Raw genomic sequence first — 18,010 nt, 5'->3', positions numbered from 1 at the left:
ACCATAAAATATTATGAACTGGGAGCTTCGTGGGGGAGAGAGAGAGTCAGATGAAATCAGAAAAAGTAATAAACTTACTTTAGTAGGTCTTATTTAGGTTCCTGTTCTATTTTCTTTTCCAAGTTCATCGAAGTACAAATTCTCAAGCAAAGCCGCGCGCGCCACAGGGGGGGCCGGTTTTAGCACTACCGGTCCCTCCCCTTTGATGACGTCAGACGCAGCTGGGTGGAAATCAGTCCGGGAACCTCCGTGAAGCAAGTCCTTAAGCGGTAATTAAATTTAAGCAAATTCTGTCGGCTCGGTGGAGGGGGATCCTGCTCACCCCTCAAGCTCCATCCTCTCTCCGTCCCCCTCATGTTTTATTTTTGCATCAAAAACGAAAACCAAAAAATATCTTGAGGGAAAACTGCAAATTGTTTTATTTTTGTACATCGCTTTGGGTGATAATTTTTATCTGTAAAGCGATTAATAAATGCTAATAAATATCAATGTTTCGCAGTCCTCTCCTGGAGGCACACCTAACCACTTGGGCTTTCAGGATATCCATAATGAACATGCACAAGATAGATTTGCATATATTGGAAACCCAGGGTATTCAAATCTATCTCATGCATATTCATTGTGGCAATCCTGAAAACCTGAATGGTTAGGTGTGCATCCTGGAGAGGGTTGAAAAACACTGGTATAAGTAGAGATAAGACTGTCCCCTCTATTCTGGCACTTGTCCAGCTATCTTGTTCATTATACTTTCAATACATTAAATAGGAATGTCGACAACTGCCTTTCCTCACTAAATCTGTGTTAATTTTTTAAGTCATTTTGACTGTTTTTGTTTAGAAAAAGGGTTTTTTTTTCTCCCATGTGGCATGTATGATGTCATATCCATTGACTGGCATTCTAGGATTTTGTGGTTTTGCTTGTCTTGTTTCAATAAATTAGTAGTGAGATTTATTTAAATAGATCATTATGTTGCTGATTTATGTTAAGCTGTCAGTGAATTTAATATAATTGATGACTGCACTTTTAAAATGGATATGAAGTGATATGTCTGGACTTTGTATATTTAAGAAGGTAGCTTGGCCACAGTAAAAAATATACTGCCAAATGGCATATTAGGTAAATCCATCTGTGCTTTCCTGATTCTCTGCAGTTTTATCTTGTACTGATGGGTTTTTTTTATTCTTTTAATTCTTAAAGTACTAGAAGCTCTTTGCTCAGGAAGTTCCCAGTCCATATAATTCTATTTTTACCAGTTCAACTGTCAAGTACTGATTTGGCCAGGGACCTCTTGATCTCTGTGATATTACTGCTATTATTGTTTCACACTCCACACTTCAGATGCGGTCTGTCCCGCTTTCCTGATTCTTCAGATTATGGGTGTTGCAAACCTTATGGAGAGACTCACTCTTGCTGAATCAGTCCTATTTTTTCCTTCTTTCTTCCTCTCAAAGCTCTTAGACTATGACTTTATTTGTAAGTTCAGCAGTACGATGTACAAGGTCTGTCTTTATCTCCCTGGTTTAGGAGCCTCTCTGCTGCTGTACACCCTCTGTGCAATACAGACTTGCATGGAATTGGTCCCTCTAGCTATTTCTGACCCCTGAACCTTATCTCTTGGCAATACCTGACAGTCTGTGGTCTGGGTACAGTAATGATGTGGGTCTCCGCCCAGTCAAAATTTCTATAGTTCCTAACTGCAAGTTGCCAAATGTGAAGCAATACCCACTGTGTCCACAGGCCCTGGAAGGTATTAGGCCTGTTTTTTCCAGCCTGCTTGCAAGCTGTTAACATTGCTGCCTCCTTAGACTGAGAAACCTCTATAAAGGAGGACTTTTTGGCAATTGAGCCTTTTTGTCCCTCATTTCTGTACTACTTTGTCTCTTCTTTTACTAATTTATTTATTTATTTTAATTTTTATAGACCGAAGTTCTTGTAGGAACTACAATCAATCCGGTTTACATACAACTTTTAAATGCCCAAAAGAGTAGGGGACTTTACATAGAACCAATTGAACAATAAAACAAGGAACAATACAATAATGAAGGAACAAATAGAATAGATAACCAATTAAACATCGTAATATAGTAATAAATATTATATAGAAAATAAATATAAAAGAGATAGAGTAAATGAAGTGTGAATACAGTTATAAATACAAAAAGATGAAAGAGCTCAAAAATTAAGGTACAGTTGAAAAAATCGTAATAGCAAAAAACAGTGAGATAACCCATAATTTGGGTTCAAAGACTTGATTAGGTAGCCTTAGATGTCTGGGAAGGCTTGCCTTCATCCCTCCTGGCAGAGTTCTTTGCTTTAAGCATACCTATCTTTTGTCACAAGACCAAACTGTCATGGTTTACACTGGATTTTGATCTCCTTTGGCACAATCGTGCATTTTTTATTTTTTTTTACCTCTTTGGATGCACCCTTTAACAGCTCTTCTTCCCTCACAGGTGGTAGTAGTAAGGTGTGCAGCATACATCTCTGCACAAATATTTGTAGCACATGGAAACACCTTGGCATACTCAACAGCACAAGTAGCAACTCTTTCCACCACCTTTGCTCCCACTAATGAATATCTTTTTCTACTGCAGAGTCCTACTCAAGTTTCCTTAACAGATATGTTTGCCTTGCAGAAAGACACAACAGGTGCTCATCCCATCTGGAAAAAAACAAGGTTCCATGTAGTCCCCTGAAGGCCTCTAGCTAGGCCAAAATATACTCTTTTTTTGCTACCCTGGCCTACCATATCTGGCTCAATTGACTCACCAGGGTTCACACTTGTGCAAAAAGTGGGGAGTGGGAGTATGTATGAAGGTTATGTATGCTGTTGTACAACTTGTTCAAAGTTTTAGTACCTGTGAAGTTTGTAATGTAGGATTATGGGTTGCATCCTCATATTTGAAAACCCCTTGGGACCCTTTTGTGAGTCTGCAAACAGACTTTATATACATGCCCAAAAGAGTTCCAATGGGTTTTAACTATTGTATGCACAATGACAGTAGAAATGTTATTAGATTATTCCCAGGTTTGGTATCCTAGAAGATTTGACTGCATTTCCAATGCACACAAACATCCCATGCCTCAGAACTTATACAGTGACTAAATGGGATCTTAAAAATTGTGTGTGGGAGGGGGGGGGAGTGTCAAAATTCCTCTCCCCATATCACGGGGCTTAGGGGTCTCTGTAGTTTGTTTTGAAGAGCAAGACACATTTTGAGTTAATGGTATGTATTTTGGTAATGGACCTTAATGGCTGTCAGATGTAGCTATGGAAACAAGGGGCCTCAGAGGTTTGAACCCCCTCATATGTGGCTCAGACACCCTTTCATAGCAACAGGCTCATGTCACATCTGAATAAGCCCTTAAAAGTGTTGCAGTTAGAAGGCCTGGAGGCACTGGAAACACCAGTTTGTGATCCCCTGCTCTTTAAGGAGGCTGACTTGAACAGAGAAACACTGTTTCCCTGTACGTACCTGGTTCAGTCCAGACCCTGGGTTATGTCACCAATCCAGCAGAGGGAGGCAGAGAAACGTTCTACTGACTCTGACGTATACCCTGGAGCACCTCCTGCAGTCCATCAGTATTTCTCTGTCTCCCAGCAGAGATGGACGTCCCTAACCCCTGCAGTCTGTGGTAGTTTATTATTTTTTAGTCAGGTAGTTAGGAGTTAATTCCTTTGCAGCCTTTCTTTTTTTCTCTATTGTAGAGAGGCTGTTCTTTTCAATTAAGTTAATTTTAAAAAAAAGTTTCTTTTTCTTCACAGCCATTTCCTCTGCCTCCCTGAAGGTTGTCAAGTCCTGGGAGGACTATCCCTCCTGGTTGAGGCTGCCGGAGTTGGGGAGGTTTGGGCCCAGCAACCACTCCTGGCAGGGGTGATACCGGGGAGCCCGGCTCACTCACCTTACTTGGAGCAGCGCCGAGGGTCCGGTTAGTCAGGTAAAAAAAAAAGAAAAAGAATAAATTATTTTTGGACAGCTGAATCGTGGGTTATTTACCTTTGGTGTTGGGTCGGTCTGTGCTTTTATTCTTTTCAGTGGAGTTTCTATTTATTTCTTTTAATTTTCAGTTTTTCTTTCCATTCGCGCCGTTTTTTTTTCTTTACTATGCTGTGAGGCGCGGCCTGCCGCGCTTGTGGGGACGCGCGTGCGCATCTTTCAAGAGAAAGTCTCTGCGCTTCCTGTCTCCCCGGGGGGGAAGGTTAGTCAAATTTGCCAGTTAAAAAAAGAAACAGGCTACCTCGCATGACTCCAAAACCTCGGACCAGCTGCTCTCCTGCCCCGGGCTCATTTCCCTGCAGTGCTGGGACTGAAGCGCTCTTGTCTACTCGGAGGGCAGCAACACAGCAAGCTATTCAGAGTGCTGCAGACCCGCCTTCGTTGTCGACGCAGCTGGTTGTCCTTGGGGGGGGATAAGCCGCGTGAAACAGGCCCATATTTATCTGCTGATAGCCTGGAGGAGATTTCTGATTCTTCTTCTTCTGCTGCCCTTTCGGGGGATTTTATTCGTTTTCTTCGCAAAGCGTATAAATCTAAGAAATTTCACAAGAAACATAGGGGTATCTCATCTGGTCAGAATTTAAAACCACGTTCCTCTAAAAGGACTAGATCTAAGGATTTGGGACTGGGGTCAGCTCCTAAGCGTCCCCTTCATTCGGGTGCGGACCAGTCAATTTTTTCTTCCACAGATTCTGAGCATGGCTCTTTGCCTATTCCGGACAAGTCCCTACCAGAGGGGGATATAATTGAAGTTCCCGCTTTGGGTACTAATTCAGACCCTCATGTTGCGGACGGGGATGATCCCAAAGTGGTCCGACTGTTTAGAAGAGAGGAACTTGGTCCTTTAATCCCAGCAATTTTACTGGCGTTGGGTCTAGAGGCCCCAGTGAAGGATTCTCGGATGGGTGACGTTGACCCGGTATTGCTTGTCCTTAGGGGTCCCACAACTTCTTGTCCCTTTCATCTTTCTCTCACTGATCTTCTGTACCGGGAGTGGGATACTCATGAGTTGGGACTTAAGGTAGCTCGAGCTATGGATAAATTGTATCCTTTACCTGAGGAAGCTTTGGAAATTTTAAAATTTCCTAAGGTAGATGCTGCTGTATCAGCGGTCACTAAGAAAACAACTATTCCAGTAACCGGAGCAACGGCTCTTAAGGATCTCCAAGATCGTAAGCTGGAGGTTCAGCTTAAGAGAATTTTTGAAGTTTCTGCTCTTGGTGTGCGGGCGGCTATGTGTAGTAGCTTAGCTTTGCAAGCTGGGCTGAAGAGGAAGCTGCGCAAGCTGGTAGACTGGAAGCTACTGTTGTTTACAGTGCAGATGCTTTATATGATCTCCTTAGGACCTCGGCTCGTTCTATAGTTGCTTCAGTGTCGGCTCGCAGACTTCTTTGGTTGAGGAATTGGTCTGCAGACGCATCCTCCAAAGCTCAATTAGGGGCTTTACCCTTTAAGGGAAAATTGTTATTTGGTAAGGAATTGGAAGATTTAATTTTGTCCCTAGGAGAAAATAAGATTCACAAATTACCAGAGGACCGTCCTAGACCTAGAAGCTCTTTCTCATCTCGCTCTCGTTTTAGGTCTAACAGAAGATTTCGTTCTTATCGTCCGTCGGCTCCTCCAGCTAAACAGTCCTCAGGTAGACAACAGAATTGGTCTCAGTCCTTTCGTGGCTGTCGATTTGGCAGACCAGGAACTTCCCAAGTCTCAGGAGGTGCAAAGTCTGTCCAATGAAATGAGGCCGGCCTTTCTCCGGTTCCCGTCATCGGGTGCAGGCTGTCTCTGTTTTACGGAGAATGGGCCAGATGTACGTCAGATCAATGGGTTCTATCAGTGATAAGTCAAGGTTACGCTTTAGATTTTGTTCGGAGGCTTCATCACCTGTTTCTAATTTCCCCATGTTCTTCCCTACAAAAGCGTCTCATAACCCAAGACTCGCTACAGCATTTAAGCGACCTAGGAGCCATAGTTCCAGTTCCAATATCAGAGCGTCGGAGAGGTCGTTATTCAATTTTCTTCGTTGTTCCCAAAAAAGAAGGAACCTTTCGTCCCATTCTCGATCTCAAAAGAGTCAACCGTTGTCTAAGGATTCCAAAGTTTCGGATGGAAACTCTCAGGTCTGTCATAGCTTCAGCACACAGAGCAGAATTTCTAGCATCTCTCGACCTCACCGAAGCTTATCTTCATATCGGCATTCGATCCGATCATCAGCATTTTCTCAGATTTTGCATTCTAGGGCAACATTACCAATTCCGAGCTCTCCCATTCGGTTTAGCCACAGATCCCAGGACATTTACCAAGATAATGGTTGTGGTGGCCGCACAACTCAGGAAGGGAGGGCCTGTTGGTACATCCGTACCTGGACGACTGGTTAATTCGAGCAAAGTCGGAATCTCTTTGCCAATATACAATCTACAGAGTAATCACCCTCTTGCAGTCTCTAGGTTGGGTGATCAACGAAGACAAGAGTCACCTGTTGCCTTCCCAATCTCTGGAGTTTTTGGGGGCACGGTTCGACACTCGTCAAGGGTTAGTGTTCCTTCCAGAGCATCGCCTTCTCAAACTCCAATCGCAAATTTGAGATTTACAATCTATTCCTATTCCTTGTGTTCGGGATTATCTGATAGTCTTAGGTTCAATGACCTCTACTCTGGAATTGGTTCCCTGGGCCTTCGCACATATGAGACCATGTCAGTCTGCATTGCTTTCACGCTGGAATCATGGTACTACAGGAATGAAAATTAGCAGGTAAGAACCAATTTTCCTTTCCCTGTACGTACCTGGATCAGTCCAAACCCTGGGATGTACCAGAGCTGATTCATTTAGGGTGGGACCCAGACACTCACCCTTTATGTCTGTGTATTATATTTATTTTTTTTGAGAGTCCACTTGTTCACTGTTTGAGTGTTTAATTCGCCTTTCATGCTGTCTATTTTTCTTGATATTTTCTGGTTTATTCCTAAGAATTTTTTTTCTTGGGGTTCTGCTTCCATTTAGGATTTGTGAGTTGGAAATTTGTTATCCTGTTTAGATAGCTAGTTAGTATTTTAGTAGTTATTTTTCTGCTTTGATACTGGTCAATACTGATGGACTGCAGGTGGTGCTCCAGGGTATATGTCAGAGTCAGTAGAACGTTTCTCTGCCTCCCTCTGCTGGATTGGTGACACAACCCAGGGTCTGGACTGATCCATGGTACTACAGGAACGAAAATTAGCAGGTAAGCACCAATTTTCCTTTGAAGATGTCAAAGGTTTTCTATTTACTTTTGGCAGGTAATTAACCCCCTCTCCGAATCTTAAAAGTTCAAGAATGCCTGACTTTAGTGGAAGCTGATTTACCAGCTTATATAAAGTAACTGCCATAACAACAGAGGGAGAGTAAGAAACAGCTAGGGCCATGCAAGAGTGGAACCACTGAAGATAATGGTGTTGCCAGAAATTAAGGGTTTTGTAGTTACTGCTATGAAGACCCACATTAGCGGAGAATGGGATGGAGGTGGGGTGAAGCGGTGGGCTAGTACAGTGCTCGTGCATGTTAACCTTGGGCCCTCCCAAAAATTCAATTCTGGCTATGTCTCTGGTAGCTATAGATAAGTGGTTCTCAGATGGCGATTTTCTTAAGCATGTGTGGATTTAGTTTAAAGGTTTAGTATGTTTCTCTAGTAAGCCAGTGACTTGTAGAAGCATTTATTAAGCAAAATATTTCTCCCTCTGCCAGTAATTCTGAATTTAAAAGGACAAATGGTTAAATTTAAACAACAACTCTTTGAAGTCTTTTCATTTGTCAGTCACAGAAATGCCTAAGGGTTGAAGTCAATAAATATTCGTTTAAAAGTTTAAAAAAAAAAAAAAAAAGTATAATCAACCTTATTTATGATGGGCACTTGAGAGCTGTATTTCCTTTTGAAATGTTAATAAGTGGGGAAGACTCGCATCATCAATACAAATTAAGTATGTGATCCTATTGGCAAAAGCCATCCACCAGCCAACAGAGACACTAAGCCCACTAGGCTTCACTAGAAAAAAATCAGAAATCTAGAGATGGGAGGTTCAAGAGATGGTGGTTTCTGAATTGAGTGATAGAAGAGTCTACCCCCTTCCTCCCTAGTGGGTGGGTGAGTTAGAATGATATAAAAGGTGACTCTAAGACATCAAAGGGAGTTCTATGTTGGAATGGTTTATAATTTTAGAGAGAAATGTTTTGCAAGAAGCTTAGGAGTGGCATTTAAGGGGCTGTGTTCTCCCTTGGGCTCTAAGATTTTGTCGGAGAGCAGGTTGTCTTTCTTGAAAGGGTAAAAGCCTATCCAGGAAGAAGGCCCGGCACAACCGGTTGTGCACTCTGTGCAATTGCATGGGGCGGCACATCCGGGGGGGCAGTGGTAGAAGGCAGATCTGAGGCCACCTCATCCTCCCAAATCCCTGTGCACCAGTGCAGTGCTGAGCGGAGCAGAAGCTGTAGACTTGGAGAACATGCATGTGCAGCTTCCCCCCTCCACCCCCCTCCCTTGTGACTTTTTCTGATTGCTTCCTGCTGCAACTAATGGAGGTGCAGAACCCTCCAAGCAGCTTCTTCTTTTTTTTTAAATCTGCAGCCAGATCCTATTCTGTGCAGGCCCACCCTACAGCTGATAGATCAGAGCAGCAGGGACTAATGGGGACTCAGGGAGGCATAATTGCTTTCAGCTAGGGACCCACGAGAAGCGCTTGAGCTGTGCAGGGATAGCCCAAAGGGAAAAAACAGCAGGAGCAGCAGCAGCAGACGTTCTGGGCAATGCAGGGTGCCTGGTAAGAAGAGGAATGGACTTGGTGCTGTGCCAGTGTCTTGTATCAGCTTGCGTGGGGTATGTGTGTGTGTGTGTGTGTGTGAAAGGACACCTGCCAACCTGCATTGTGTGTGTGTGTGTGTGTGTGTGTAAATAGCTGCCTGCCAGCCTGGCATGTGTGTGTGTGAATGACAGCCTGCCAGCCTAGGGGTGTGTATGAAGAAAGTTTGTGTCGCTTCCACTAATCTACAACAAGCTCAGGGTGACTGGAAATGAAGTTTTCAAGTATGGAGAGCCGGGGATTTTTCCATCCTTATTAGTTTTAATTACTGGGTTTTTGTGTCTACTATTTTGAAATATTTTGTTTGGATAATTTAAAAAAACTTTGTGTTCTTAATTATTGAATGTTCTTAGGTTCATCAGCTCTTTGGCAATATCTTTTTATTAATAAGATTTATTATTGATTATATTTCTTGATTTTATTGTTTGATTTATAAGGACTGGTGATGTTCCTGTTTTTCCATTGCTGCATTGCATACAGAGTGTGGCTTGTTGCAGGTTCCAGTTCGGTTTCTGTCTACACAAGTCTGTTTATTCTTTATTATGTATTTGGTTACGGTCCCATCTGTGTTTTGATGCGTGACTGAGGTGGGATATTCTGTTAGCATGTATTTTCTATGTGGGAATTTATAGCAACCTTGTTTGTTCTGCTTTCCTAATAGGAAGAGTATTGGTGTTTTAAGGCCTGATGTAATAATTGCAATGTTGCCTTTTCATAGATAGTGTTGTATAGTTTGAGTGTTGACAATTCAATACTGTTTTGGTATGGAATGTTTACTGTATCATTATTGTCATTTAGTTTACTCAATGCTTTCTGAAAGCCAAACTTACACCTAACATGCATTACAATAGGCCTATTACCTTATGGGTTCCAAGTGTCATTTTTTTGTAGAAGTGCATGTTTTTCTGTACAACAAAATGGAATTGGCTACAGAGCCCAGCCAGTGCCATTTTTATGTTCTGGTAGCTGGGACAAGAGTACCAGGGCATCACTCCTGCACAATTTAGGAATTTTGAACCTGTGGATAGGGTAAGATATGTTCAAGGCGTGTGTCAATTTTGAAAGTTTTGAATTGCTAGAGGGAGCAGAGCTTTTTTAGGTGGGGAAAGGTGGTCTGGGACAGAACGTGAGACTGACAGTTTCTATTGTGTGCTGGTTATTTGGAAAACAAAAATTCTGTTATAAAAATGGGGGAAGGGGGCAGCACAGTAACTGTTCGCACAGGGGACAGAAGTGCTAGCACCAGCCTGGTATGGACTAGTTTTGTTTTGGTGATCCCCTGGGCCTCACAAGTGAAACATGCTCCCCATAGCACAGATCCATGCTTGTTCTAGATGCTGCAACAAGTGATCAGAGCTCAGCAGTCTCTGAAGGTGAAGTCTTTGCAATGGGGGGGTTATACTTATATATTGTCCTCACTTATGCTTCTTTGACCTTTCTGGCTTATATTTTTATATTGATCAAATAAACATTGAGGGTTTTATGCCATTTTCTTCCCAGAGTTTGTCTCTCTCATAGGTTCAAAAATATTGGGACAGGATTTACACCTTTATCTCCTGTCAACAATTTTTCCTAAAATGAAAGATTGAAATCCTTTGTGCACTTGGATTTCAAGCTAGCCAATTAGATTGTGTGTTGGTATATTATTAGATCCCACTGATACAAGAATATATTGTGAAGATGACAAATTACTTTATCTTATTAAGTAACCTTACTGACCAATTATATTGTTTTATATTGATAGAAAAATACAATTTTTTTTATTGTATCTATATCTAATATTTGTTGTTTTGCTCCCAAGAAAAGGCATCAGAAGAATATATCAGAGAAAGCAAATGCCCTCACTGGTAAGCTTGAATTCTCCTATAAAATTGTAAAAGAAAAGAAGCAATCCATCTCCTACTTAAGGAGATAAAGACAGTCTCCCTTCTGTGCTTGATTATAAATCATCCTTGATTTTGACCTGATATTTAGCTTGCAACGTTAATTGTAAAATGAATTATTTTTAAACCTGTGACAGCTATACAATTTTATGTAATCTGTAAACCCCCATCTATGGGAGGGGCCACATAAGTACCTCCACTTTTCAGCTGCATGTTCCCCAGGGAGTGGAGTGGAGGAGTAGCCTAGTGATTCAGAGCAGCAGGCTGCGAACCAGGGAAGCCAGGGTTCAAATCCTACTGCCATCCCTTGTGACCTTGGTTAAGTCACTTCACCCTCCATTGTCTCAGGTACCAACTTACGTTATGAGCCCTGTAGGGACAGGGAGAATACTTACTATACCTGAATGTTACTCACCTTTAACTACAATGAAAAAGTGTGAGCTAAATACACTAAATAAATAACTGCAAGAAACTCCCAGCTACTTACAACTGCTTTTCCTTTGCCATAAGCAGCAAGCTAGAAGCTGCAATTAGTCTCACCTCAAGACTACATTCCTGTATCTCTCCCTCTCTCTATTTGACTTAGGTTCTCTGTCTCTCTTCAAAAATGCCTTTTTTCAAAAGGGCAGCAGTGATTGGTAATTAGTCTCATCAGCATTCAGTCCCCAGTCTCTGTCTCCACTGGGAGGGGTGGGAGGTTTAATGTTTACTTATTGGTTTGGTAAATGAATCAAACTAAAAGCATTAAACAAAACAAAAGCACACAGAAAAATAAATCACTGAAATGAAAAAACAAACCAAAAAGAATCTTTGGGCTGAACATCCCTACAGCACACTAAAGACCTGGCTTTTCTGCCAAGCTTACTCTCCTTACAGGCCGATACAGTACAGTGCGCTCTGTCGGAGCGCACTGTTAACCCGCATTTGGGCGCACGTTTTCGACGCGCTAGCTTTACCCCTTATTCAGTAAGGGGTAATAGCGCTTCGAAAACGCGCGTCCAACCCCCCCCCTGAAACTAATAGTGCCTGCAACATGCAAATGCATGTTGACGGCCCTTTTTGTTATTCCCGCGCGATTCACTAAGTAATGTGCGGCTTCAGAAATTTGCACCTACCCAAAGGTAGGCGTTAATTTTTGCCGGCACTGGGAAAGTGTACACCCTCCGACTTAATATCATGGTGATATTAAGTCGGAGATCCCAAAAGTAAAAAATAATTAAAAATTTAAAAAAAAAAAAATTTAAATCTGCCCGTAGGTTGAAAACCGGATGCTCAATTTTGCCGGCGTCCGGTTTCCGAATCCATGGCTGTCAGCGGGCTCGAGAACTGATGCTGGCAAAATTGAGCATCAGCTGTCAAACTCGCTGACAGCCGCTGCTCCTGTCAAGAAAGAGGCACTAGGGACGCACTAGTGTCCCTAGCGCCTCTTTTTACCGCAGGCCCTCATTTAAATACTGAATCGCGTGCACAGGAGAGTGGCCTGTGCACACGCCGGGAGAGCGGGCAAGCGCCCGCTCTCCCGTGACTTTTACTGAATCGGCCTGTGAATCAGCAACATCCTTTTTGGTTACTCTAGTAAGTAAAAACATTGTACCTCATACCTCTGACTCTTCTTCAATCCAACCCTCAGGCCCTCAATGCTAATATATATATTTTTTTTGACATGGCAGTTTCTTCCTGCTGTTAGTACTTCCAGCTCAGTCAGAGCTAGGGCTTAGGAGCTGGCGCAGTGAGCCTTCCTTTGCAAGTACCTGGGGATTTTCCCCCTTATTTTATATCCCTTCCCAACTTCCTTTTAGTGCAGTCATTGGAATGATGGTCCTGGTCCAGGGACCTTGCACCAGTATTCCCAAGGCCAATTTGAAGTATACTGGGTAAATGTTTTTGATGGCACCCATCCATCCATTCTCTCTCTCTCCATGACATTCTGTTCCCACTCTCTCTCCCTGCCCCCTCCACATTCCCTCCTCTCCCTCCAGGCACGCTCTCCCTTCTCCCACCTCCATGCCCCTTCAGGCATTCTCTCCCTCTCCTCCCCTTCACTCCAAGCATTTTCTATATGTATATAATATACATATTCTGGAGTCACCTCAGTAAAAGCTACTCACTACTACCAGGTACTTTGGAACTATCACAAAACCCAATTTAAAAAAACACATTTGAAACCTATAAAGCAAACTTGTCATACCAAAACAGAAAAACATTCTATCTATGAAAAGCAGCACTGCTAATACTACATTGTGCCCTAGAACACCCAATACACTTTCTAGTGGAAAAACAGAACAAGCTCGACTGCTACAGATATCCACATAGAAACTAAACACTTGTAAAATACCTTAATTCTCTCATACATATAGAACATATGCATCTCTCACCTAATATACAATATGGAACCACAAATTAGAAAAATAAAATTATAGACAAAAACTGAATTGGAAACCCGAAGAAGTCAGACTCTGCATGCAGTGCAACACTGGGGAAACAGAAATCAATTTCCTCCTGTATTGGGGAAAATACGAAGACATGAGAATTGAATATTCCCATCATCGAACTTAAAATATTCTGCCATTGTTGTCTGGGTGTTTTATTTTTTCTAATCATGTTGGCCCTGGTCTTTTTTTCTGCTTTCAGTGCCTTCCTCTTCCAGGGTCTCCTTTCCATTTTGTTTCTTCTCTTTCTTCCTGTTTGCTTCATTTTTTCCCCCTACATTTTTCTCTGACTTTATTTCCCTTTCATCTCATTTTTCTGCCTCTATCCACTCGGATATTATCTCTCCTTCTACCCTCTAGTTCTTGCTGCTCCATCTTTTCACCTCCCCTTTCCATTGCTCCCTTTCAGCCCTGGGTATCCCATTCACCAATCTCTAGATATCTGGCGCCATTACTATTATCTCCCAGTTGATGCCTCCTTTCTGATTCTCTCACTTCCCACCATTCCCAAGTTCACTCTCTCTCTCTCCAATCATTCCCCTTCAAACTGTCCTATACCCATTTCTTTACCTCTTTTCTTGCCAGTTTTCCACTTATTTTTTAATCATTTTTAAAAAGCAGTCAAATACACTTAAAGCAATTTTTCTTAATTACCAAAATAACATCACAATTATTTAGATGTCCTAGAGGAATTGTGCAAGAGAACACTTGAAAAAAAAGGGGGGGGGGGGAATTAAATACCTAATATGATCATATAAACAACCAATATATATTGCACTGATCAAATGGGAGAAACCCTATTCTGCAAAAAAAATCCTCCAGTTGTACCAGCTGATAGAATATTTATCTATTTCTCCCAAGTTTCATTAAACATTTACAGGGAAACTTCAACATAAAAATAGCTCCTAGGGCAACTACTCTTTCATCATCAAAAAGGATTTCCTCCTCACTTGCATTATTGTAGCTACATTGGGGAATAAAACTATCCTATGACCCATAAATATAGTATCTTTACTGCACAAAAACATTTTCATGGTCCAGTCTTTATCTGGTTCTAAGGCAAATATTACAAATAAATTAGCCCTTGAGGAAATCTCTCTCTTATAATCCTTCAGGAAATTGGTTAAATCCAAACTGTCTGCCACTGAATTCTCAGAAGTATTCATTTCCGGCTTTGCCCTCCCATGAATGGGAAGGTAAAAAAAGACTTGTTTATGGAGGAATAGAATCAACGGGTATCTGCAGAACTTCAAGATAGAATTTATTTATTTATTTATTATTTTTTTTTACCAGCTCCAATGGTGCCATCAATGGGGAAAATTAACCTCCTAGATTTTTCTAAATTTTCCAGCTTATGATACAGAACTTGGCCTCATGTACTTTATTTACGCTGACGATGTTCAAATCGTCATCCCCATCTCTGACTCACTTAACAATGCCCTCAAGGCATGGGACACCGCCCTTGCAACTATCACCACACTCCTTACAAGTATTAACCTCGCCATTAACCCTGATAAAACAGAACTCATGATCATTTCCCCCCAGAAAAGCAATAACAGCCCATCTAGACACATGACATCCCCCGCAATGACCTTTACGCAAAATGTTAAAAACCTTGGTGTCACAATAGACAACCATCTTAACTTCAAAAAACATATTAATAATACTGTAAAAGATGGTTACTTTAGGACGTCACCGGGAGAAATGGCAGCCTAACTAAGGAGCTCCCGGGCACATAGAGCTGTTATCCGAGTGCATCCCCCCCCGACACTCATCTGAGGCAGATATAAAATTCGGGGAGCGTGCAGCGCACATATATACATATGTCCACCCGAAAAAAGGGCACTGATCTGAGCCGATTCTCTTACTTAAAGGCTGGAACGGCCGCGGGGGGAGACCCGGCCCAGTCTGATATGGGTGAGGAGATAGAGGTGAATGAAGCGATGGATATTGCTGCACAAACAGACGCGGTCCCTACGAGAAGTGAATTTCGTCAATGGTTCATGGACTTAAGAGCGGATATGAAAGCGAATAAGCAGGAGATGTTGGAGAAGTTCGCTGAATTTCGTGAGGAAATGGCCGACATCGGGCGTCGAGTAGATGACTGTGATTTGCGCATAGAAGCCCAAGATGACAAAATACGGAAACTCCAGACACAAAGTGCCCAGCATACCTCGACGGCGGACGACCTACTTCTCAAGCTGGAGGATTTGGAGAACAGAAGTCGCAGGTGTAACCTGCGATTTCGCGGGGTCCCCGAAACTGAGGCCTACAAAGATTGCCACGAGGTGGTAAAATCCATCAGTCGAGTCCTTCTCGCTAAAATGGCTGACGGAACACCGATAACTCCTGAGTTTGAGATTGAACTGGAGCGGGCGCATCGGACACTAGGGCCTAAACAAGGCAACTTACCGAGAGACATAATAGCATGCTTCCTGCGCTACCCGGTGAAAGAGCAGATACTTCAAGTTGCGCGGCAAAAACGGAGCTGGGACTGGGAAAACAACTCGATCGCGGTGTTTACCGATCTGTCTCCGGGGACGCTCAGGCGGCGGCAGGACTTCAGGCAGATTACCGCTCTGCTTCGACAGGAAGATTGTCGTTACCGATGGCTATACCCGTCTGGGATTTCCATAACTATAAAGGGAATAACCACCAAAGCTACGACGCCAGTGGAGGCGGCGGCCATTTTGCAGGCTGCAGGATTCTCAGTGCAGCCACAAGCTCCTCTCCGGCAGCCGGAGCGGAGAGAATATCCCCGTTGGCAAAGGGTCGAGAAGGGTGGTCGGCGCCTGCAACGGCAGTCTGGAACACCGATGCAGTCATCGTTGGAGGATCAGGGGTGAAGTTCGGGTATCCGTAGAGCAGCTTTTGGGACTCATGGACATGTTCACGGTTTGGCCGATCTAATTTAACCGGGACTGTTGGTATGTTTTCAAGCTGAGACGTACCGTTTAGTTAATGCGAGCGCTATACTTTTAAAGCTCATATTTCTGTCTTTTTTGATACGCTGATCACAGTTGAATGTTGCTGATGAGTGTTGGGGAGGGGGGGGGGAATGCATACATTGCCGGGAGTCAGTGGGGGTTGCCTACTGAACCCAGTTACACGCCGACCAAGCCTGTACATCAGGCAGGCCATAGTGATATGGCATCTGAAATGGGGGCGGGGGGAGGGGTATGTGGGGTGCACAAAGATGAAGGGACAGGCGATCAGGATTTGTGGATAGGGGGGACACTGGATGCTATGGGACTAGGGGGGACATTAAGTAAGGGTGCACTAGGGATTCTACCTATTACCAGATATGTGAGGCTGATCACTGGGGAGCGCTGCGTGGGAACTCAGCGGTTGGTGGGTGGGTCTGCACACTGTGGGGGGCAGCCCTATGGCGATGTACTGGTGCTCCCAAATATTACTTAGGGATGGCGGTGCAAATTTTTTCTTTGAACGTAAAGGGTCTAAACGTACCCCGTAAACGACAGTTGTTAAGGCAAGACAAGGAGTTCCAATCTGCAGATATAATTTGTCTGCAAGAGACACACTTACGGCGTAGATATGAACACCTGCTCGCGTGGCCAGGCTTGGTATACAGATTTTTCTCTGCAGCACACAAGCACAGTAAATATGCAGGAGTGTGCATCCTGTTCAAGCAAGGTATGGACTATAATATACATAAACATATTGAAGATGAAAATGGAAGATACCTCTTGGTTAAATTTGAACTGCAGGGCGAGGTATATACATTGCTAAATGTATACGCTCCAAATACTGATCAAAAGAGTTTCTTTGTGAGGGTGGATGAATTACTGCGCAAGGAAGGGGATGGGAAATTGATTCTGGTGGGAGACTTCAATTTAACCATAGACCCACTGTTAGACAATTCAGGAGGCAGTGGCAGGGGTACGGGATTAGCACGGAGGAGCCTACGGTCTCTTATGAAGTCCTGGCATCTCCTGGATATCTGGCGCCAAAGACATCTAACTAGTCGCAACTATACATTTTTCTCTTCAGCCCATCAGTCATACACTAGGATCGATTACTTTCTAATAGACAAATTGATAGCTAGCAGAGTTACCCGCGTTGATATAGGGCACATAGTATGGTCAGACCACGCCCCAGTGAGCCTCTCGGTGGCTCTTTACCAGACCGATAGGGGCTTTTGTCCATGGAAAATGAACGATTCGCTGCTCCTAGATGATACTTATAGTAAAATACTACAGGAAAGGATAGCGGAATATTTGCAAATTAATGATGGGAAACCGGCGGTTGTATGGGACTGCTTGAAAGCAGTTGTAAGGGGACACTTAATTTCTCGGGGTTCTTACTGCAAAAAAAGGAGTCAAAAAGAGAAACAACTAGTGATGGCTGAAATAGCTGCTCTTGCAGAGTCCCATAAACAAACACTTTCCAAAGTCACTTATGCCAGACTGCAAAGGGCTAGGGAGCGACTTAGGTACATGGCGGACACAGAGTTGGCGGTACGGGCTAAGTTGGTTTCTCAGGGAAAATTTGAGTGGGGGGACCGGTCCGGTCGTGTACTGGCCAGATATTTGCAGCAGCGCATGATGCAAAATCAAATTTTAGTGATAGAGGGGGTGGAGGGCCAAGCCCTAACTGCACCTCCGGCTATTAGACAGCGGTTCCAGCAGTTTTATGGAACACTTTATTCCGAGGCGCAGGACATTGTGGATGCCCAAATCGATCGGTATTTGGGGGGTATCTCGCTGCCCTCCCTTTCGGGTGCGGAGAGGGATTTTCTGGACGGTGAGATTTCGATTCTGGAGATTCAGCAGGCCATTAAAGATCTAAAAGCGAATAAGGCCCCAGGGCTTGACGGGTTTACCCCGCAGTTTTACAAAAAAATGGCCCCAGTAGTA

General features: G+C 43.3%; 1 protein-coding gene across 8 annotated transcripts in view; it reads left to right on the top strand.

Moving 5' to 3' along the window:
• The window catches only part of LOC115092117 (NEDD4-binding protein 2-like 2), a 314,632-nt gene that overhangs the window by 273,220 nt on the left and 23,402 nt on the right, over positions 1-18,010 (top strand). For all 8 annotated transcript variants that reach the window (XR_003856906.1, XM_029602661.1, XM_029602660.1 and 5 more), the window contains one exon: positions 10,623-10,668. Coding sequence is in view for 7 of the 8 variants with exons in the window: in XM_029602661.1 (XP_029458521.1) it covers positions 10,623-10,668 (46 nt within the window). In the remaining variant the exon portion in view is untranslated. The remainder of the gene's footprint in view (positions 1-10,622; positions 10,669-18,010) is intronic.

The sequence above is a fragment of the Rhinatrema bivittatum genome, chromosome 5 (assembly GCF_901001135.1).
Source record: "Rhinatrema bivittatum chromosome 5, aRhiBiv1.1, whole genome shotgun sequence".
Taxonomy (NCBI): domain Eukaryota; kingdom Metazoa; phylum Chordata; class Amphibia; order Gymnophiona; family Rhinatrematidae; genus Rhinatrema; species Rhinatrema bivittatum.
Note: the sequence above shows the minus strand (reverse complement) of the source record. Positions and strands in the feature narration are given on the sequence as shown.